The sequence below is a fragment of the Delphinapterus leucas genome, chromosome 2, assembly GCF_059928025.1.
Source record: "Delphinapterus leucas isolate spDelLeu-1000000601 "Yukka" chromosome 2, BTC_Dleu_Yukka2, whole genome shotgun sequence".
NCBI classification, from domain to species: Eukaryota; Metazoa; Chordata; class Mammalia; order Artiodactyla; family Monodontidae; genus Delphinapterus; species Delphinapterus leucas.
In genome coordinates, this window is record NC_143130.1 from 34,989,304 (window position 1) to 35,013,929 (window position 24,626).

The following is a 24,626-nucleotide window of genomic DNA, read 5'->3' on the forward strand; positions in this document are numbered from 1 at the left end:
CGAGAGGGGTGGGATAGGGAAGGTGGGAGGGAGATGCAAGAGGGAGGGGATATGGGGATATGTGTATACATATAGCTGATTCACTTTGTTATACAGCAGAAACTAACACAACACTAAAGCAATTATACTCCAATAAAGATGTTAAAATAAATGAATAACTAAATAAATAAAAAGGACCAGAGTCTGACGCTAATGCAGCAATCCTGAGAGTGACATGATTTTACACCAGGTGCTTCTGATTCAGAAAGAACAGCATTGCTCGTCCTGATTTTGAATCCTTGCCTGGATCTTATTTTATTCTTTACCCCATCTGGAGCTGAGGGAGCTCATGCAGGATGTACATGTCAATATCTAAATGGCTATTGAAGATGACAAAGTCATCTCTACTCAGATTTGATATATCTGTAGGAAACTTGTAGATTTAGAATTTCAAAGAGGCTGTCTTCTGTGCAACAAGAGTGCCTCTTCCTTATAAGCGTAATTAAGGAGGCAAAGAGTGGGAGAAAATGAGTGTATTTGGTAGAATTTTGTAAGTACACCTGAAAGCATGGTATATGTCACTCCTTGATGCTTTGAATCTGATTGATATCATGAGCCTCAGAATTGTGGGATGTGGCCTGAAGTGCCCTGACATTTACAAGATCTGAAGCACCCATGTCCCTCTTCCGAAGAGAATCTGCCTATGCTTAGCCTGCTTCCCACACATGGACAGAACCACCAGTTGGGTCAGATCTGTAAAATGCCTCTTGGAAAAGGGTGAATGGAAATAGGAACTACTCCATCCTGCACACATGGGCAGAATTAGAAAGGAAACATAATTCTCTCTGTGGAGCACTTGGGAAGTCAACTCAAGACACTTACAAGTTCTTTCTTTTTCATGCACTCCATGATCATCGCAAAGAGCTGATGCGATTGTGTCTTGTTGTAATTAAATGTTTTCTGAATGGTAACTAGAAGCTGGTCTCTGAGGGAGTCATTGATTATCCTGTTCAAAGGAAACGGGAAAGAGAAGAAAATAACACAGGTGAAATCTGTACGTGAATAAATCAGACATCTCTATGCCCGTCTGGTACCTTTGATTTGAAACTTTATCATTGGAGGATATCCCAGGATAGCAGACCCAAAAGGACTATAGTCAAAAACTGTGTTCACACTTGTCCTAAATTCCAGGCTTGTTGAAAAACTTACAAGGGAAAATGCAGTTGGGAGAGAGCATTTTCCCTCCTGAGAAAGAATCCGTAAGAAACACCATGCTCCTCAGAGCTCCCTCACTTGCTGACCTTGGGAAGTGGGAGAGGAGGACGAGTAAGTCTTCCTTCTTTTACATTTTTGGAACAGCTAAATGGATCACGATTTCCTCTGGGCCTAACAAGAAGGCATTCAAAACCCCACCCTTTGTAACATATCAGAAATCTTACCCTCCTTCTTCAGAGTACTTGTGTGCAAAAGACAGGATGTCCGAGGCCCGGCCACTGCCGTCGCAGACCACCACGGGGACCGGAGGCTCTTCTCGGAGATACTCCAGGACCATGGAAACCACGTTCGGGCCCCCTTCCACCACCAGGCCCACGACGGGCACACCCTGCCCCAGTCCTGCAACACACACCACACCCACCTTCAGACCACGGTCATGGCCCCATCCGAGTGTTACTGACCAGGGTTCTTGGCCTTCCCCAATCAATAGAAATTGACCAGAAGCCAGACAAGAAATTCAGGCAAGGCTTTATTGGGGCCCCTGCTGCAGCGGTGGGGGGGGGACAAACAACAGGTTCCCTTGCTTGCTTGCTCCCCGAGGGGGGGCAAGCTTGTTCCTTATATGGGGTGAGGGTAGGGGTGTGTCCATGGGTCAGGCCGGAGGGATGGTTTAGGTGTTTTGCCCACCCCTTAGGTGGTGTTGTGTGCGGGGGGCATGCGCAGTACCCTGCTTTTGCTCCCGACCCCCTGTTTTTGCCCCAGGCTCTTCAAAAGTGGCCGTTGGCTTTTTTGGTCTCTTTGTATCTTTTAGGTCCAGAATTTGCCCCAACTGCCCACATGAAAGCAGTTATTTTCAGTCCCATACAGTTTCTTAGTATTTTGTTGCTCCTGGAGAGGTGTGTCCATGTGCAAGCATTGCAGCACTGCAGCAAAGGGTCCCAGGTCCCAGCCTGTCTCAAGAGCACTCACTCTAAATCCTGAAACATGGTGAAGAGGAAAACCTTTAGGCCTGGAAGTATGCTTATATGGAGTTAGTGTTCACCAGGAGACTTGAAGGAACTCAGGATGTGATGACTGTTTACATTCTTTTATTCAAACCCCATATTATAGCCTTACTGGAAGAAGCAGAGCCTTTAAATTACAAACTTTCCAAAACATGTGGTTCAACTCCATGTATCACTCAACTGGCTTACGGACTACTTCAAGGTGAGATGTGAGAAACACGGGAGGCTCTTCTTGCTAAAAGAATACCTCCCTGCTGCCTTGCCCCAGGTGAAGTTCCCACCCTGGATGGCTGTCCCTTCAAGAATGACACAGCGAAAGGTGTCTGGACCAGCGATAGGAGAACTCCGTTCAATGCCTGGCCTCACACGTATTAGCCTTATGACATGGGGCCAATCACCAGGCCACCCTGAAGAGCAGGGAACCATCCGTAAAAGGTGAATCACCACAGGGCCTCCTCTAGCTCCTAAAAGAGCAATAGATATAAAGTATAAGAAACTGTTCAGCTATCAAGGTCCTTGTCAACCTCAAGTGGTGTGTAAATATGCAGTGTCGTAGTAGGTGTTGATTCAGCCTCCAGGGGCTGGAATAGGCAGTGAGTTATCCAGGAGGGCAAATCTGTAGACCATCATTAGCCCACCAGTTAATACCTTGTACCCAGAGTCCTCCCTCTGTCTCTATGAGATGATAGGACTTTGGGAACACGGTAGGACAAGCTGACTTTTGGTGGCAGAACCCGAAGGGAAGCAGGAGGTGGCAAGAGCATCCCAAGAACCCAGGATTCCAGGGCAGGGGGAGATAGTGGGAGCGAAGGAGCAGCAGAGGCTGTTGCAGCAAACATAAAAATAAGACTTTTCTGATAGAAAAGGAAAACAAAGAAACAATGAACAGGCTGGGGAAACAGCATAAACAGGCCTGAAAGAGTTAAGTGATCTTGGTTATTTTTTTAGCTGTTACTACTAACAAACACTTGTAGCTAGACTTATCCTTCATAAAACTAATTACTCTCTGACTCCATGTGAATTGCACTCTGCACTTGGCATTTCTTCTCCCCCTACACTCCCTTGTAGCACTCTTCATTTCAGAAAGAAGATCATGGGCCAATAACTTCAGGGACACCAGACCTGGTTGCTGAGCTGCCTGACAACTGCTTTGGCTGTAAATTTGCAGAAGAAAAGAAATGCAAGACCTTCATTACTTTGAGCCTTATCACCTACCCCCTACCACAAGCCCTGGGCTATAAAACCTCTCCCTATTCCCCAGGAAGGGGGCACAGTTCTTGAGGCACTAGCCTGCTGGGTTTCCTCTTTGCCTGGCAAAGAATAAAGCTACTCTTTCAATTCTCCTCCAAAACTCTCTTTCCATATCTCATTTAGGGATTGGTGTACAGAGAGCCAATATTTTGGCATCAAGACAAATTTGCCGACTTCACAATTTTACCCCAAACTGGCTAAAACAGATTATATTCTGAGCATGTTTCACCAGGTGTCCGTTAGTTGTGATGGGAGTTATTTGATCAACATTAATAGATGGTGAATAGGAGATGTGTCCTTGGTCTCACAATTCTGAAGGCATTTGGATAAAATCTGCCAGCACAGTTAGGAGAAGGTCTAAGAACTTCAAGTGGGGAAATTCAGAGTTTCCGGTTTGCTTCCACGATGCATTTCTACAGTCAGGAGCTCTTAAATATTTTGAACAACTCTGCCATCTCCTACCAGAATAATCTCAGTTAGGTTCATTTCAGCAGCTATGCGTTGACGGTCTGCTTTGTGCCAGGCAGGCGCCTGGCCAAGAGATGCTGGAGAAACAGACCAAGATGACATGGACCCTGCCCTTGAGATTTCCAACTCCAGCAAGGCTTGACATTTGAGATCTTCGGGACTCCAGTGGCCAAATCACCTTCTTTTCTAGAAACAGAGGAGAACTGGTTCTTCGTGGTTTAGGTTGGACCCCTGAAACTCCGTGCCGTGGGAGGTGACAACTGAGCACCCCTTTGCTGTCCCTGCCCCACTCAGAACCCTAGGCAAAGGATGACAAAGGGAAGCCCACAGGTCACACGGCCAGGGGAGGCTGGTCGGTGTGAACGCGCACACGGCCAAGACAGCGAAAACGTGCGAACCATCAGCCAGGGAGCTGATACCCAGAAACCCACCACTTGTCATGGCAGACCGTCATTCTAACCACGTGGCAGTCTCACAGACCCTTTAATTATGCTTTAACATGACCATTTCCCAGGCCTAGACTGTCTTTCGCAATCTTACCAGTAATGGTTACAACAAAATACTCTTTAAGATCATTCAGCAATTGCTTGACAGTAAGAATCACTGAGTTATGAACTCAGTGCCCCAAGAGGTGACACCAGTTATTTTAATTCTAACCAGTTGTTATGATCATTTCATCTGACTGAAGTCCATTCCTTTCTCTCTAGCTTGACCTCAGCATCCTCCTGGACCAGCATGGAGGGGGCGCTCTGTTGGGAGCAGCCAGCTCCTGCAGGCCTCTCCAGAGGCCTCCCCACCTGGCCCATCTCTGGTGAGAGACCCAGAGCTACTGAGATATTTAATTTAGTGAACTCAGAGCATGTAGTTGATAGAAGGAATCATACCAAGCCTTTGAGTGACAAATGTGTTTCCTGTTCAGACATTTAAAAAGTTTGGGATTAGCAGAGGCAAACCATTATCAATAGGATGGATAAACAACAAGGTCCTACAGTATAGCACAGGGAACTATTTTCGATATCCTGGAATAAAACATAATGGAAAGAATGTGAAAAAGAATATATATATGTATAACTCAGTCACTTTGCTGTATAGAAGAAATTAACACAGCATTCATTATAAATCAGCTATACTCCAATAAAATTTAAAAAACTAACTATAATCATTATAAGGAATGAAAACCACTGGCAACGTGGCGGGAGATGCCACCACCGTGAAAACGGCTGTGGGGCTGTTTCTCAGGTCCACCCTCCTCGTGAACTTGAGACAAAGCATCACAGCACAGCTCAGTGATTTGGTAGGTGGCTAAGGGAAAGGGTCTTGCTAAGTCATCTCCTGATGGTCACAGAAGAGTCAAGGTGAAGGCTCTAAATACCCTCGGGTGCTCTCTCTTCCAGCCTGGTTTTCAGGGCAGCAGCGGCAGCCCAGTGGCCGTGGCCAGAACTTACTTGTGTTGATCTTCTGCAGAGAGATGTGCTTCTCCAGCTGCCTTCTCAGCATCACCTCGGCACCATACTTGCCCAGGGTGCCATTGTCAGCCAGGATGAAGTGCGTGTGCGAGTTGTTGAGCACAGACAGCTTACTCAGGGGATTGGACATAGTCTGGTACACCCGTGCCACCTGACGAAATGCACAACACAAGTCAGAGCTGCAAAACTTGGACAGTAAGACAGGGGAAGCAAGAATATATGGATGTGGAGCGACAGCTTCACCTAACTGTGCGCTTCAACCTACTCTCGCTTCCCTAGCCTCTCTATTGAAGGATTTTTTCTGTAAATTTTTATATCAAATTAGAAAAAATTATTTTAGATCATGACAACCCAACAGATTATGATGAACCAGCAAGTACACTCCCGGGCACTTATTGCAGAGAGAGGAAAACTTACATTAATACAAAATCCTGTACACAAAAGCTTATGGCAGCTTCATTTGCAGTAGCCAAAGTGGAAACAACCCAGATAGGCTTCAACAGATAAATGGTACATCCATACGGTGGGACCCCACTCAACAATAAAAAGGAGTAAACTACTGATACATGCCACCATTTGGATGGATCTCCAGAGAATTAAGTGGCAAGTAAAAAGCCAGCCCTCAAAGGTTACATACTGTACGATCCCATTTACATAACATTCTTGAAATGATACAACTGTAGGATGAAGGGCAGATGAGTGGCTCCCAGGGTTAAGGCAGGAGTGGAAGGAAGCAGGAGGGAATTGGGTATGGATATTGAAGGGCAACATGAAACAACAAGGTCTTACGGTATAGCAGAGGGAAGTATATTCAGCGTCCTATGACAAACCATAATGGAAAAGAATATGAAAAAAAACAATGTGTGTGTATATATATATATATATATATACACACACACACACGTATACAATGTATATGTGTGTATATATATGCATATATATGCATATATATATGCAACAGCAGAAATTAACACAACATTGTAAATCAACTATACTTCAATAAAAAAACGAATGAATGAAAAGGGCAACATGAGGGCTCCTAGTAAATGTTCTGCATCTTGACTAGATTGATATCAATTATCCTGGTTTCGATCTTGTATGATAGTTTTGCAAGTTCTTACTTTTGGGGAAAGGATAAAGGCTATATGGGACCTTGCTTTATTATCTCCTACACCTGCAGGTGAAATCTACAATGATATTAAAACAAAGACTTTGATTTTTGAAAATTGCCCATTTCCGGGGAGAAAATACTTACATCCCTTCCAACCAGATCTTCTTTATTCTCCACAATGCCCCAGGGAGCAATTCCTATAGCACAAACCCGGCCTCTGGACTTGGAGGAGTGGTCTTTCAAGGCATCCCCCACGTGGCTGATGACACCTGTGAGAGGCCATAAGTCATATCTGTAGGCCCCTTACCTCCCATCAAACCACTATTCATGAACTTCAGGGACCCCAGCTCTGAACCACTCCATTTCCTACAGAACAGGGTTAAGACATTGAAAGTCTGAGCTCATAATAGCTAGTCATCCTGCATTAGCTCCTAGAAAAGGGAAAACAAAAACCAAAACCAAAGCAACTGTGCAGGAATTGTCTTTACAAGTTTCCAAGACCTAAGGATGGAAGTACGAGGGGTCTCTTTGGCAGGCCTTGGCTGCGTTCAGCTTAAGTTGAGAGTCAGATGGCCTGCCATGTTCCTCAACCTCTCTGGGCCTTGGTGTCCTCCCTCATGTGATCGGGAAAGGATTGTCAGGGGCCTCAGTGAAAATGAGGCTTGTACAGGGCTCACTTCAAGGAATGACACATAGTAGGTGCCAGAAATGTTGACCACTATCATGATCATACCGAAATAAAAAACGAGCTACCGAATAAAGATTTCATTCTGCCATAAATATTATCAGAATGCAGTATCTTCTGTTTTTTAATCATAATTATCCAAAAGCTCTTTGGGAACCACGATGAGCTCTGGGTTTGTACATTTGCAGCAAGGGATACAGCCTGCACTTACCTGTGCTGATGCCCCCAGTGAAGATCCAGGCCCCAGTGGTCACAGCAGCCTTGATCAGACCTTTCCCAAAGACCTGCTTCAGCTTGGGCTGCATCTCAAAGTTCTGCAGGCCTCCGTGCACGGATATTAAGAGCTTGGGGAGTTCCAGCTGCCAGTCTCTCACCATGAGATGAAGCAGTGAGTCAGGCTTCGTGTCATAGGAGACCCGGATATACTGCAAAAGAGGGTGTGACCCTGAACACTCGTTCTTCGATTTGACTCTTGTGCCACGGGGAACAAGGCTACTGTTCCTGTCCAAGCAACAGCCGCCTGGCTTTCTCTCCCATGGGGTTCTGGGGCCCTCTGTGGGAGTCTGTGGCCAAACGATGGAAGGGAACACTGGAGGGTTCCCAGATATAGCAAATAAAAAAAATTCAAGTAAACTTGAACTTTATATGAACAATGAAAAATGTTTTAGTATAATTATGGCTCCTGCAATATTTGGGACGCATTTATACTAAAAATTCATCCGTTATTTATCTGAAATTCAAATATATCTGGGGGTCTTGTATTTTACCTAGCAACCTTAATCTTTTTTTTTTTCATTGCCTTAGGATGATTTATTTTATCAAAGTTCCCAGCTAATTTTCATGGTATCAGAACTTCTATAATGACAATAGTTAATACTGAGAGTAAAAGGAATGCTGAAAATTTCCAATAATGAAATATAGTAATATTAGCAAAGATTTATTTTAGTTATTTAATGAGTTCATCAAAAATTATGTGCAGTCACACACATGCATATATGTGCAAATGTCTCCAAATGAACAAATTTGTAGGAAATTTGTAGAAACAAATTTGTAGAAAATAAAACTGGAGTTTAAAGGAAACACATTTTACAATTTGAAAGCAAAGACCATTTATAGTTCTAAACAAAGTTTGAAACACTTCTTCAATGTGTCTAGCATTCTTAGGAACACAGAAATTACTCCTGTTTGATTTTATCTCTGGATACTTTTTGCTCTTTTGAAACTTCTAGGAAATATACCCGCCAGGTTTACAAAAAATTTAGAGCAACTTATGAACTTATGTACTTTTAGGTAAAGCTTCTTAACAATTAGTCATTGTTGGGCTATGTAAATCACAGGTAAATCACAGTTCAGAATTACCTGAAATTATATACACTTTAGATGCAATCAAAAGTCAAACATGTTCCAAAATAGAATAAATGTTGTTCACCTTATCCAATGGCAACCCTAATCTTGAAGGCATCAATTCCAAAGCTGGAAAGACACACGCACCCCAAAGTTCATTGCAGCACTATTTACAGTAGCCAAGACATGGAAACAACCTGTCTGCTGTGAACAGATGAATGGATAAAGAAGATGTGGTACACACACACACACACACACACACACATGCATATACATACATGGAATATTACTCAGCCATAAAAAAGAATGAAAAAATGCCATTTGCAGCAACATGGATGGACCTAGAGATTGTCATACTGCGTGAAGTAAGTCAGACAGAGAAGGACAAATATCATATGACATCACTTATATGTGGAATCTAAAAAAAATGGTACAAATGAACTTATTTACAGAAATAGAGTCACAGGTGTAGAAAACAAACTTATAGCTACCGGGGGGAAAGGCGAGGGAGGGATAAATTGGAAGATTGGGATTTACATACACACACTACTATATAAAAAATAGATAACTACTGATAATAAGGACCTGCTGTACAGCACAGGGAACTCTACTCAATACTCTGTAATGACCTATATGGGAAAAGAATCTAAAAAAGAGTGGATATATGTCTATGTATAACTGATTCACTTTTCTGTACAGCAGAAACTAACACAACACTGTAAATCAACTATACTCCAATAAAAATTTTTTTAAAAAAATTCCATAGCTGGCTCAGCTACATTGTGGCTCCAGAGGTTGGCCAGGACGATGAGGAGGGAGTGGGTGCTGGGAATGGGGATCAATGGACAACCTCGGGGCTGGACCTTCCCCTCAAGGTGAAGAAGAGGTTAATGAGCAGATGCCTTGGCCCCTGTGAACAGCCTCTTTGTGTCCAGGCCAGTAGGCAGGGTGCCCTTCCAGAAGACCTTATGTTGTGGTCTTTGGAACACAACTGAATTTTATTTGAACAATGATGTTGGGCCGGTGAAATAGAATGAAATTGCAAAAATGGTCTCACTGGGCACGTGAGAGCATTATTCAGAATGAGATGAAAGGGATCACAGTGCTGACGCCTCCCCTCTTGGCAGGGCTCATCAGAAAGGCAGAGGGCATTCCCTGTTTACATGCAAATGTGAAAGGCCTCCGTCTTCTTGGGCCAGCTCAATGCAAGCCCAGAGAGGCTGTGTGTGGACTTCAGAGGGAAATATTTCCAGAAACTCCTAACCCATGTAAGGGGGGTGGTAAATGTCCACTGTGAGAAAAAACAAAACAAAGCCCCAAACAACCCTAAAGAACAAATAATTCATCTCTCATCACTGGAGATGGTGTGGTATCTTTGTAGAGTGGGGCTGGACTGTGTTGTATGAATTCACAATCTTGGTACAGATTTAAAGGATACTGCATGCTCTTTATCACAGTGCCCAGTTTCCAAATCTCATGGCTAAAAACTTGAGTGTGTGGATATATTTCCTGTCTTTGCATTGAAAACTCTAGGAAGATAGAGTCACACCCCTGAAAGAAGACTCAGGTGTCTACAGTCTGGGAGGCTGGGCCTCTGATGGAAGCTGCGGCTCAGTGGCATCCCTTCCCAAGGCCCCTCTTACCATGGCTTTATTGGAGTATCCGCCACCCTGGAATTCGAGAATCCCGTAGGAATCTGTTGGGTAGCTCTGGGTGTGTTTGCCAACAGACCATTTTTCGGGCTGAGTCTCCACCTGCTTGTTCTCCTCTCCATTTTTGCTGGCTGTTACACTCGGCAGAGGGGGGATATGCTGGGTGGTGAGCTGGCCACAGCAACACCTGAAAACAAAGGCAAAGCTCAGTCTTTCTATAACATTTTCCTCCTTAAGATGAGTTAACCTGAACAGAAGCAGACTAACACCTTCCTTATCCAGCTTTACTGGAGACAGAAATGCCCCTTACGATGTCCTTTTCCAGATAATCAATGCATATCTATTTCCATACCAGAAAAGTATAAATACCAGACTATTCTAAACACATTGGATGGTTGCCCTTCCCTATTGAACACATTTTTAGTCTTTCTGGTGTCCTGACAACATGACTATGGCCATCAATCACTGAATATTCTGTGACAAAGGACAATCACGCTCCCCCATGCAGAGTTGACCTGCAATGATTTTCAATATTATTGAATTATTCCGTTGCTAGAGAAATGTAAAATATTTCTCTACACAAGTAACATTGAAAGTATATTTACTTCAATTTTAGTCAGAAACTGGCTGAGGTAGAATCCAGGGCCTAACCATTTTAAAGCCTAGTTATTCGGAAGCTGGTTAGGGCCTAAATCCATTCAGTTTTAGGCAGAAACTGGGTGAGGTAGAATCCAGGGCCTAAGCATTTTAAAGCCTAGTTATTCAGAAGAGGGGGGCTTCCGGGAAGATGGCGGCAGGGTAAGACGCAGAGATCACCTTCCTCCCCACAGATACTCCAGAAATACATCTACACGTGGAACAACTCCTACAGAACACCTACTGAATGCTGGCAGAAGACCTCAGACCTCCCAAAAGGCAAGAAACCCCCCACGTACCTGGGTAGGGCAAAAGAAAACAGAATAAACAGAGACAAAAGGATAGGGACGGGACCTGCACCAGTGGGAGGGAGCTGTGAAGGAGGAAAGCTTTCCACACACTAGGAAGCCCCTTCGCGGGCGGAGACTGCGGGTGGTGGAGGGGGAAAGCTTCGGTGCCGCGGAGGAGAGCGCAGCAACAGGGGTGCAGAGGGCAAAGCGGAGAGATTCCCACACAGAGGATCAGGGCCGACCAGCACTCACCAGCCGGAGAAGCTTGTCCGCTCACCCACCGGGGCGGGCGGGGCTGGGAGTTGAGGCTCGGGCTTCGGTCGGAGCGCAGGGAGAGGACTGGGGTTGGCGGCGTGAACACAGCCTGCACGGGGCTAGTGCGCCTCGGCTAGCTGGGAGGGAGTCCGGGGAAAAGTCTGGACCTGGCGAAGAGGCAAGAGACTTTTTCTTCCCTCTTTGTTTCCTGGTGCGCGAAGAGAGGGGATTAAGAGCGCTGCTTAAAGGAGCTCCAGAGACAGGCGCGAGCCGCGGCTAAAACCGCGGACCCCAGAGACAGGCGGGAGACGCTAAGGCTGCTGCTGCCGCCACCAAGAAGCCTGTGCGTGAGCACAGCTTACTATCCACACCCTGCTTCCGGGGAGCCTGTGCAGCCCGCCACTGCCAGGGTTCCGGGATCCAGGGACAACTCCTCTGGGAGAACGCACGGCGCGCCTCAGGCTGGTGCAACGTCACGCGCACTGCGTGCCCCTCCCTCCCCCCTCCGGCCTGAGCGAGCCAGAGCCGCCGAATCAGCGGCTCCTTTAACCTCGTCCTGTCTGAGCGAAGAACAGACGCCCTCCAGAGACCTACACGCAGAGGCGGGGCCAAATCCAAAGCTGAGGCCCTGGGAGCTGCGAGAACAAAGAAGAGAAAGGGAAATCTCTCCCAGCAGCCTCAGAAGCAGCGGATTAAAGCTCCACAATCAACTTGATGTACCCTGCATCTGTGGAATACATGAATAGACAGCGAATCATCCCAAATTGAGGAGGTGGACTTTGAGAGCAAGATTTATTATTTTTTCCTCTTTTCCTCTTTTTGTGAGTGTGTATGTGTATGCTTTTGTGTGAGATTATGTCTATATAGCTTTGCTTCCACCATTTGTCCTAGGGTTCTATCTATCTGTTTTTTTTTCTTAATTATCTTTTAATTTTAATAACTTTATTATATTTTATCTTACTTTATTTTACTTTATCTTCTTTCTTTATTTCTTTCCTTCCTTCCTTCCCTCCTTCCTTCCTTCCTTCCTCCCTCCCTCCCTCCTTTCTTTCTTTCTTTCTACTTCTACTAATTCTTTCTTTCTACTATTTCTCCCTTTTATTCTGAGCCGTGTGGATGAAAGGCCCTTGGTGCTGCAGTCAGGAGTCAGTGCTGTGCCTCTGAGGGGGGAGAGCCAACTTCAGGACACTGGTCAACAAGAGACCTCCCAGCTCCACATAATATCAAACGGTGAAAATCTCCCAGAGATCTCCATCTCAACACCAGCACCCAGCTTCACTCAACGAACAGCAAGCTACAGTGCTGGACATCCTATGCCAAACAACTAGCAAGACAGGAACACAACCCCACCTGTTAGCAGAGAAGCTGCCTAAAATCATAATAAGTCCACAGACACCCCAAAACACACCACCAGACATGGACCTGCCCACCAGAAAGGCAAGATCCAGCCTCATCCACAAGAACACAGGCACTAGTTCCCTCCACCAGGAAGCCTACACAACCCACTGAACCAACCTTAGCCACTGGGGACAGACACCAAAAACAATGGGAACTACGAACCTGCAGCCTGCAAAAAGGAGACCCCAAACACAGTAAGTTAAGCAAAATGAGAAGACAGAAAAACACACAGCAGATGAAGGAGCAAGATAAAAACCCACCAGACCTAACAAATGAAGAGGAAATAGGCAGTCTACCTGAAAAAGAATTCAGAATAATGATAGTAAAGATGATCCAAAATTGTGGAAATAGAATGGACAAAATGCAAGAAACATTTAACAAGGACCTAGAAGAACTAAAGATGAAACAAACAACAATGAACAACATAATAAATGAAATTAAAAATACTCTAGATGGGATCAATAGCCGAATAACTGAGGCAGGAGAACGGATAACTGACCTGGAAGATAAAATAGTGGAAATAACTACTGCAGAGCAGAATAAAATAAAAGAATGAAAAGAACTGAGGACAGTCTCAGAGACCTCTGGGACAACATTAAAAGCACCAACATTCGAATTATAGGGGTTCCAGAAGAAGAAGAGAAAAAGAAAGGGGCTGAGAAAATATTTGAAGAGATTATAGTTGAAAACTTCCCTAATATGGGAAAGGAAATATTTAATCAAGTCCAGGAAGCACAGAGAGTCCCATACAGGATAAATCCAAGGAGAAATACGCCAAGACACATATTAATCAAACTGTCAAAAATTAAATACAAAGAAAACATATTAAAAGCAGCAAGGGAAAAACAACAAATAACACACAAGGGAATCCCCATAAGGTTAACAGCTGATCTTTCAGCAAAAACTCTGCAAACCAGAAGGGACTGGCAGGACATATTTAAAGTGATGAAGGAGAAAAACCTGCAACCAAGATTACTCTACCCAGCAAGGATCTCATTCAGATTTGATGGAGAAATTAAAACCTTTACAGACAAGCAAAAGCTGAGAGAGTTCAACACCACCAAACCAGCTTTACAACAAATGTTAAAGGAACTTCCCTAGGCAAGAAACACAAGAGAAGGAAAAGACCTACAATAACGAACCCAAAACAATTAAGAAAATGGGAATAGGAACATACATATCGATAATTACCTTAAATGTAAATGGACTAAATGCTCCCACCAAAAGACACAGATTGGCTGAATGGATACAAAAACAAGACCCATATATTTGCTGTCTACAAGAGACCCACTTCAGACCTAGAGACACATACAGACTGAAAGTAAGGGGATGGAAAAAGGTATTTCATGCAAATGGAAACCAAAAGAAAGCTGGAGTAGCAATTCTTATATCAGACAAAGTAGACTTTAAAATAAAGACTATTAGAAGAGACAAAGAAGGACACTACATAATGATTAAGGGATCAATCCAAGAAGAAGATATAACAATTGTAAATATTTATGCACCCAGCATAGGAGCCCCTCAATACATAAGGCAAATACTAACAGCCATAAAAGGGGAAATCGACAGTAACACATTCATAGTAGGGGACTTGAACACCCCACTTTCACCAATGGACAGATCATCCAAAATGAAAATAAATAAGGAAACACAAGCTTTAAATGATACATTAAACAAGATGGACTTAATTGATATTTATAGGACATTCCATCCAAAAACAACAGAATACACATTTTTCTCAAGTGCTCATGGAACATTCTCCAGGATAGATCATATCTTGGGTCACAAGTCAAGCCTTGGTAAATTTAAGAAAATTGAAATTGTTTCAAGTATCTTTTCCAACCACAATGCTATGAGACTAGATATCAATTACAGGAAAAGATCTGTAAAAAATACAAACACATGGAGGCTAAACAATACACTACTTAATAACGAAGTGATCACTGAAGAATTCAAAGAGGAAATAAAAAAATATCTAGAAACAAATGACAATGGAGACAGGACAACCCAAAATCTATGGGATGCAGCAAAAGCAGTTCTAAGAGGGAAGTTTATAGCAATACAATCCTACCTTAAGAAACAGGAAACATCTCGAATAAGCAACCTAACCTTGCACCTAAAGCAATTAGAGAAAGAAGAACAAAAACACCCCAAAGTTAGCAGAAGGAATGAAATCATAAAAATTAGATCAGAAATAAAGGAAAAAGAAATGAAGGAAACGATAGCAAAGATCAATAAAACTAAAAGCTGGTTCTTTGAGAAGATAAACAAAATTGATAAGCCATTAGCCAGACTCATCAAGAAAAAAAGGGAGAAGACTCAAATCAATAGAATTAGAAATGAAAAAGGAGAAGTAACAACTGACACTGCAGAAATACAAAAGATCATGAGAGATTACCACAAGCAACTCTATGCCAATAACATGGACAACCTGGAAGAAATGGACAAATTCTTAGAAATGCACAACCTGCCAAGACTGAACCAGGAAGAAATAGAAAATATGAACCAATCACAAGTACTGAAATTGAAACTGTGATTAAAAATCTTCCAACAAACAAAAGCCCAGGACCAGATGCCTTCACAGGCGAATTCTATCAAATATTTAGAGAAGAGCTAACACCTATCCTTCTCAAACTCTTCCAAAATATAGCAGAGGGAGGAACACTCCCAAACTCATTCTACGAGGCCACCATCACCTTGATACCTAAACCAGACAAGGATGTCACAAAGAAAGAAAACTACAGGCCAATATTACTGATGAACATAGATGCAAAAATCCTCAACAAAATACTAGCAAACAGAATCCAACAGCACATTAAAAGGATCATACACCATGATCAAGTGGGGTTTATTCCAGGAATGCAAGGATTCTTCAATATATGCAAAACAATCAATGTGATAAACCATATTAACAAATTGAAGGAGAAAAACCATATGATCATCTCAATAGATGCAGAAAAAGCTTTTGACAAAATTCAACACCCAATTATGATAAAAACCCTGCAGAAAGTAGGCACAGAGGGAACTTTCCTCAACATAATAATTTCCATATATGACAAACCCACAGCCAACATCGTCCTCAATGGTGAAAAACTGAAAACATTTCCACTAAGATCAGGAACAAGACAAGGTTGCACACTCTCACCACTCTTATTCAACATAGTTTTGGAAGTTTTAGCCACAGCAGTCGGCAATCAAAAAAGGAAATAAAAGGAATCCAAATAGGAAAAGAAGAAGTAAAGCTGTCACTGTTTGCAGATGACATGATACTATACATAGAGAATCCTAAAGATGCTACCAGAAAAGTACTAGAGCTAATCAATGAACTTGGTAAAGTAGCAGGATACAAAATTAATGCACAGAAATCTCTGGCATTCCTATACACTAATGATGAAAAACCTGAAAGTGAAATCAAGAAAACACTCCCATTTACCATTGCAACAAAAAGAATAAAATATCTAGGAATAAACCTACCTAAGGAGACAAAAGACCTGCATGCAGAAAATTATAAGACACTGATGAAAGAAATTAAAGATGACACACATAGATGGAGAGATATATCATGTTCTTGGATTGGAAGAATCAACATTGTGAAAATGACTCTACTACCCAAAGCAATCTACAGATTCAATGCAATCCCTATCAAACTACCACTGATATATTTCACAGAACTAGAACAAAAAATTTCACAATTTGTATGGAAACACAAAAGACCCCGAATAGCCAAAGCAATCTTGAGAATGAAAAACGGAGCTGGAGGAATCAGTCTCCATGGCTTCAGACTATTCTACAAAGCTACAGTAATCAAGACAGTATGGTACTGGCACAGAAACAGAAAGATAGATCAATGGAACAGAATAGAAAGCCCAGAGATAAACCCACGCACATATGGTCACCTTATCTTTGATAAAGGAGGCAGGAATGTACAGTGGAGAGAGCACAGCCTCTTCAATAAGTGGTGCTGGGAAAACTGGACAGGTACATGTAAAAGTATGAGATTAGATCACTCCCTAACACCATACACAAAAATAAGCTCAAAATGGATTAAAGACCTAAATGTAAGGCCAGAAACTATCAAACTGTTAGAGGAAAACGTAGGCAAACACTCTATGACATAAATCACAGCAAGATCCTTTATGACCCACCTCCCAGAGAAATGGAAATAAAAACAAAATTAAACAAATGGGACCTAATGAAACTTCAAAGCTTTTGCACAGCAAAGGAAACCATAAACAAGACCAAAAGACAACCCTCAGAATGGGAGAAAATATTTGCAAATGAAGCAACTGACAGAGGATTAATCTTCAAAATTTATAAGCAGCTCATGCAGCTCAATAACAAAAAAACAAACAACCCAATCCAAAAATGGGCAGAAGACCTAAATAGACATTTCTCCAAAGAAGATATACAGACTGCCAACAAACACATGAAAGAATGCTCAACTTCATTAATCATTAGAGAAATGCAAATCAAAACTGCAATGAGATATCATCTCACACCAGTCAGAATGGCCATCATCAAAAAATCTAGAAACAATAAATGCTGGAGAGGGTGTGGAGAAAAGGGAACCCTCTTGCACTGCTGGTGGGAAAGTAAATTGATACAACCAATTTGGAGAACAGTATGGAGGTTCCTTAAAAAACTACAAATAGAACTACCATATGACCCAGCAATCCCACTACTGGGCATATACCCTGAGAAAACCATAATTCAAAAAGAGTCATGTACCAAAATGTTCATTGCAGCTCTATTTACAATAGCCCGGAGATGGAAACAACTTAAGTGTCCATCATCGGATGAATGGATAAAGGAGATGTGGCACATATATACCATGGAATATTACTCAGCCATAAAAAGAAATGAAATTGAGCTATTTGTAATGAGGTGGATAGACCTAGAGTCTGTCATACAGAGTGAAGTAAGTCAGAAAGAGAAAGACAAATACCGTATGCTAACACATATATATGGAATTTAAGAAAAAAAAAATGTCATGAAGAACCTAGGGGTAAGACAGGAATAAAGACACAGACCTAGTAGAGAATGGACTTGAGGATATGGGGAGGGGGAAGGGTAAGCTGTGACAAAGCGAGAGAGAGGCATGGACATGTATACACTACCAAACGTAACGTAGATAGCTAGTGGGAAGCAGCCGCATAGCACAGGGAGATCAGCTCGGTGCTTTGTGACCGCCTGGAGGGGTGGGATAGGGAGGGTGGGAGGGAGGGAGATGTAAGAGGGAAGAGATATGAGGACATATGTATATGTATAACTGATTCACTTTGTTATAAAGCAGAAACTAACACACCATTTTAAAGCAATTATACTCCAATAAAGATGTAAAATAAATATAAATAAATAAATAAAAGAAAGTATATTTGTTTTGCTGCTTTTGCTGCTCATACTTTTGGTGTCATTTCAAAGAATCATTTGCCAAATCCAAGGTCATGAAGATTTACTCCTATGTTTTTGTTTAAGAGTTTTATAGTTTTAGCTCTTACATCTGATGTTTGATAGATTTTGAGTTAATTTTTATATATCATGTGAGGTAGGGACTTAAATCCATTCCTTTGATGTCCAGGTGTTTCAGCACCATTTGATGAAGAGACTAATCTTTCCCCATTGGTTTAGGCAACCTTGCTGAAATATCAATTGGTTATAGATGAATGGGTTTCTTTCTGGGCTCTCAGTTCTATTCCATTGGTCTGTATGTCTACCCTTACTCCAGTACCATACTACTTTGGTTAGCGTAGGTCTGTAGTAAGTTTTGAAATCAGGTAAAGTGAGTCCTCCTACTTTGTTCTTTTTTTATTAGATTATTTTGGCTATTCTGTGTCCCTTGCAATTCCATATCAATCAGTTTGTCAATTTCTAGAAAGAAGTTAGCTGGAATTCTGATAGAGATTGCTTTGAATCTGTAGGTCATTTTGGGAATATTGCCATCTTAACTATGTTAAGTCTTCCAATCCACGAACATGGAATGTTTTCCCAATTATTTAGATCGTAATTAATTTCTTTCAACAATGTTTTATAGTTTTCAGATATAAGTTTTTTTTTTTTTGGTTGTGCCACGCGGCTTGTGGGATCTTAGTTCTCCAACCAGTGATTGAGCCTGGGCCCATGGCAGTGAGCCCTAACCACTGGACCACCAGAGAAGCCCCTCAGATATAAATTTTGTAATTCTTTTGTTAAGTTTATCCCTAAGTGTCTAATTCATTTTGATATTATTGTGTATGGAATTGTTCTGTTAGTTTCATTTTCATATTGTTCATTGCAAGCTTATAGAAATATATATGATTTTTGTATATTGATTTTGTATGCTGCAAACTTGCTGAACTTCTTTAGTAGTTATAATAGTTTTTTAGTGATTCCTTAGAATTTTCTATATACAAGATTATGTCATCTGCCGATAGAGATAATTTTACTTCTTCCTGTCCAATACGGGTGCCTTTTATTTCTTTCTCTTACCTAATTGCCTTGGTTAGAACCTCTAGTAAAATTTTAATAGAAGTGGTAAGAGTGAACATCCTTGTCTTGTCTCTGATGTTAGGGGCAAGCATCCGATCTTTCACCACTAAGTATGATGTTAGCCATGGATTTTTCACAGAAGCCCTTTATCAGGTTGAGAAAGTTCTCTTCTAGTCCTAGTTTTCTGTTTTTTTTAAAAATCGTAAAAAGGTGTTGGATTTTGTCAAACACTTTCTTGGTGTCAGTTGAGATGATCATGTGATTTTTGTTTTTTATTCTATGAATGTGATGTATTGCATTAATTGATTTTCTGCTGTGAAAACAACTTTGCATTCCTGGGATAAATCCCAGTTTGTTATGATGTGTAATTCTTTTTATATGTTGTTGGATTTTGTTTGATAGTATTTGTTCAAGATTTCTGCATCCATATTCACAAGAGATATTAATCTGTAGTTGCCCTTTCTTGTGCTGTCTTTGTCTGGTTTTAATATCAAGGTAGTACTGGCCTCATAAAATGAGTTGGGAAGTGCTCTCTCATCTTCTATTTTTTGAAAGAGCTTGGGAAAAATTGGTATGAATTCTTCTTTAAATATTTGGTAAAATTCAGCCGTGAAGCCCTCTGGACCTAAGCTTTTCTTTGTAGGTAATTTTTGATGACTAATCCTGCCTCTTCACTTCTTATAGGTTTCTTCAGATTATGTGTTTCTTCTTGAATCATTTTGGCAGTTTGTGTCTTTCTAGGAATTTGTCCATTTCATCTAAGTTATCTAATTTATTGTCATTGATATACAGGTCATAGTGTTCCTTTATACTCATTTCTATTTCTGTAAGATTGGTAGTAATGTCTCTTCATTTCTGATTCTAGAATTAAGATTTTAGATTTAGAATTAAGTCTTCTCTCTTTCTTCATCAATCTAGCTAAAGGTTTGTCAATTTTGTGGCTCTTTTCCAAGAATCAGCTTTTGATTTCATTGATTTTTCTCTGTCGTTTTAAGATTTTCTATTTCATTAACTCCCATTCTATTTTCTATTATTTCCTCCCTTTTCTTTCTTTCAGGTTTAGTTTGCCCTTCTCTTCCCAGTGTGTTATAACATTAGGAACTCTAACAAAGAGGCCAGAAGATACCCTGGAAATCTGTCTAAAGCCCTCAGCTCCTTGATCTCACTAAGTCTAAGAGGAAAGTGTGGGCCCATCTGCTTGTGAAAACTCACATGAGTGAGTGGAGGACAGCGCCTCTCCCCTGAGGCTGTCTGCCTCTTGACAGAGGAACTTATAGCCCAGGTGACTCCCTGGTTAATGACTCACGTGGAGCATAAGTTCTAGCTGTCCTTGACTTCTTCTCTCTCTCCACCAAACACCAGAATAGTTGCTGGCAACTGGCAAAAAGTGCAAGTTTGAATAATGTCTTAATTATGGCTTCCAATTTACCTGTTAGGATCTTTAGTGCTGGGAATTACAAAGATACATTCTCGTTTGCAAAAGGTTTTTTCTATCCAAGATTTCTGTCCCTGGAAGAGAAAAAAAGTGGAAATTAGACAAAGATATTCCCAAGCCATCCTCAGAGTTCATTCTTTTGCTTTTATAAAATAAATAGTAACAGGAAGTCTGTCCAAAACATCTGAATAGACACGTCTAAGAATGGTGGACACAAGTCTTTCAGGATCTTAGCTCTGGTTTCTGGTTTCAAGAGAAATGGCTCAGAAGTATGTATTCATGGTCTCCATAGGGCTACAACCTGGGTTTTGTATGCTAGTCAGAGTCTGCAAAGGGAGAACGATGATGCCCCTGGAGTAAGCCAGTGCCCCACAGAGCCTGGTGTGGACGTGAGTTACCGGAGAAGCTAACAAAGTCGGCCAGTCTCTGGTCAGGCCTTTGATTTGCTCTCAAGACCCCATCTTCTCCAGACTCTCAGGCTCCCCACACACCATAGTCATTTTTTATTAATTAATTAATTTACAGGTAATTTTTCTAACTGGTGCTCAGATTCACTGAATGTTATTTTTAGAATTAAAAATATTGGAGGTGGGATCCGAGAGCTGAGGGCAGGCTTGATGTACCCCACCTCGGGGTGGTGTTCTGACTGCGGCAACTGTTGTAGGGCTGCCTCCGGGGAGACAGCGAGGTGCCACTGACCCCTTAAACATCTTCTTCTGAAGTACATTCTACGCTAGGAGGAATGACTGCACTATTTTCCTGCGCTATGGCAGTCAGACCTGGTAGAGGTAACATCTCTGCAGAAACCCCAAACCTGGCAAGGATGGTTCAGATTTTGGCAGATTGTCGCTTCATCCCCACCCAATACTGATAATATCAGCAGAAGGACCTTCAAGATGGCGGAAGAGTAAGAGGTGGAGATCACCTTTCTCCCCACAAATACATCAAAAGTATACCTACATGTGGAACAATTCCTATAGAACACCTACTGAACACTGGCAGAAGACCTCAGACTTCCCAAAAGATGCCCTCAGACGACCTACACGCAGAGGCAGGGCCAAATCCAAACCTGAACCCCAGGAGCTGTGCGAACAAAGAAGAGAAAGGGAAATTTCTCCCAGCAGCCTCAGGAGCAGCGGATTAAATCTCCACAATCAACTTGATGTACCTGCATCTGTGGAATACCTGAATAGACAGCGAATCATCCCAAAATTGAGGAGGTGGACTTTGGGAGCAACTATAGACTTGGGGTTTGCTTTCTGCATCTAATTTGTTTTTGGTTTTATGTTTATTTTAGTTTAGTATTTAGAGCTTATTATCATTGGTAGATTTGTTTATTGATTTGGTTGCCCTCTTCCTTTATTTTAAAAGAAAAATATATATTTTTTCCTTTTTCTCTTTTTGTGAGTGTGTATGTGTATGCTTCTTTGTGTGATTTTGTCTGTATAGCTTTGCTTTTACCATTTGTCCTAGGGTTCTGTCTGTCCAGTTTTTTGTTTTTGTTTTCTTAGTATAGTTTTTAGCACTTGTTATCATTGGTGGATTTGTTTTTTGGTTTGGTTGCTCTCTTCTTTCTTTTTTTAAATACTTTTTAATTTTTTTATTCTTAATAATATTTTTTTATTTTGTATTTTAATAACTTTCTTTTCTTTCTTTCCTTCTTTCTTTCTTTCTTTCTTCCTTCCTTTCTCTCTTTCTCTCTTTCTCTCTCTCTCTCTGTCTCTCTCTCTCTCTCTGTCTCTCTCTTTCTTTCTTTCTTTCTTTCTTTTTCTCCCTTTTCTTCTGAGCCAAGTGGCTGACAGGGTCTTGGTGCTCCGGTCTGGTGTCAGGCCTGAGCCTCTGAGGTGGGAGAGCCAAGTTCAGGACATTGGTCCACCAGACACCTCTCAGCCCCACGTAATATCAAACAGGGAAAGCTCTCCCAGAGATCTCCATCTCAACGCTAAGACCCAGCTCCACTCAACAACCAGCAAGCTACAGTGATGGGCACCCTATACCAAGCAACTAGCAAGACAGGAACACAACCCCACCTGTTAGCAGAGAGGCAGCCTAAAATCATAATAAGTTCACAGACACCCCAAAACACACCACTGGACGCAGTCCTGCCCACCAGAAAGACAAGATCCAGCCTCATCCACCAGAACACAGGAACCAGTCCCCTCCACCAGGGAGACTACACAAACCACTGAACCAAACTTACCCACTGGGGGCAGACACCAAAAGCAATGGGAACTACGAACCTGCAGCCTGCAAAAAGGAGACCCCAAACACAGTAAGTTAAGCAAAATGAGAAGACAGAGAAATACACAGCAGATGAAGGAGCAAGGTAAAAACCCACCAGACCAAACAAATGAAGACAAAATAGGCAACCTATCTGGAAAAGAATTCAGAGTAATGATAGTAAAGATGATCCAAAATCTTGGAAATAGAATGGAGAAAATACAAGAAACATTTAACAAGGACCTAGAAGAACTAAAGAGCAAACAAACAATGATGAACAACACAATAAATGAAATTAAAAATTCACTAGAAGGAATCAATAGCAGAATAACTGAGGCAGAAGAACGGATAAGTGACCTGGACAATAAAATAGTGGAAATAACTACCACAGAACAGAATAAAGAAAAAAGAATGAAAAGAATTGAGACAGTCTCAGAGACCTCTGGGACAACATTAAATGCACCAACATTCGAATTATAGGGGTCCCAGAAGAAGAAGAGAATAAAAAAGGGTCTGAGAAAATATTTGAAGAGATTATAGTTGAAAACTTCCCTAATATGGGAAAGGAGATAGTCAAGTCCAGGAAGTGCAGAGAGTCCCATACAGGATAAATCCAAGGAGAAACATGCCAAGACACATATTAATCAAACTATCAAAAATTAAATACAAAGAAAAAATATTAAAAGCAGCAAGGGAAAAGCAAGAAATAACATACAAGGGAATCCCCATAAGGTTAACAGCTGATCTTTCAGCAGAAACTCTGCAAGCCAGAAGGGAGTGGCAGGACATATTTAAAGTGATGAAAGGGAAAAACCTACTACCAAGATGACTCTACCCAGCAAGGATCTCATTCAGTTTTGTTGGAGAAATTAAAACCTTTACAGACAAGCAAAAGCTAAGGGAATTCAGCTGCACCAAACCAGCTTTACAACAAATGTTAAAGGAACTTCTCTTGGCAGGAAACACAAGAGAAGGAAAAGACCTACGAAAACAAACTCAAAACAATTAAGAAAATGGTAATAGGAGCATACATATCAATAACTACCTTAAATGTAAATGAATTAAATGCTCCAACCAAAAGACATAGACTGGCTGAATGGATCCAAAAACAAGACCCATATATATGCTGTCTACAAGAGACCCACTTCAGACCTCACATGCAGACTGAAAGTGAGGGGATGGAAAAAGATATTCCATGCAAATGGAAATCAAAAGAAAGCAGGCGTAGCAGTTCTCATATCAGACAAAATAGACTTTAAAATAAAGACTATTACAGGAGACAAAGAAGGACACTACATAATGATCAAGGGATCAATCCAAGAAGAAAATATAACAATTGTAAATATTTATGCACCCAACAGAGGAGAACCTCAATACATAAGGCTAATGCTAACAGCCATAAAAGGGGAAATCGACAGTAACACAATAATAATAGGGGACTTTAACACCCCACTTTCACCAGTGGACAGATCACCCAAAATGAAAATAAATAAGGAAACACAAGCCTTAAATGACACATTAAACAAGATGGACTTAATTGATATTTATAGGACATTTCATCCAAAAGCAACAGAATACACTTTCTTCTCAAGTGCTCATGGAACATTCTGCAGGATAGATCATATCTTGGGTCACCAATCAAGCCTTTGTAAATTTAAGAAAATTGAAATTGTATCAAGTATCTTTTCCAACCACAACACTATGAGACTAGATATCAATTACAGGAAAAAAATCTGTAAAAAATACAAACAC

General features: G+C 41.4%; 1 protein-coding gene across 1 annotated transcript in view; it reads right to left on the reverse strand.

The window, feature by feature from the left end:
- The window catches only part of TRPM1 (transient receptor potential cation channel subfamily M member 1), an 83,434-nt gene extending 62,320 nt beyond the window's left edge, over positions 1-21,114 (reverse strand). The window contains exons 1-7 of the mRNA XM_089906676.1: positions 20,649-21,114; positions 10,167-10,362; positions 7,391-7,604; positions 6,639-6,763; positions 5,363-5,534; positions 1,419-1,593; positions 862-985 (exon numbers count right to left, since the gene is read on the reverse strand). Of these exons, the coding sequence (XP_089762802.1) occupies positions 862-985; positions 1,419-1,593; positions 5,363-5,534; positions 6,639-6,763; positions 7,391-7,604; positions 10,167-10,362; positions 20,649-20,776 (1,134 nt within the window). The 5' untranslated portion in view covers positions 20,777-21,114. The remainder of the gene's footprint in view (positions 1-861; positions 986-1,418; positions 1,594-5,362; positions 5,535-6,638; positions 6,764-7,390; positions 7,605-10,166; positions 10,363-20,648) is intronic.
- Positions 21,115-24,626: the final 3,512 nt, after the last annotated feature.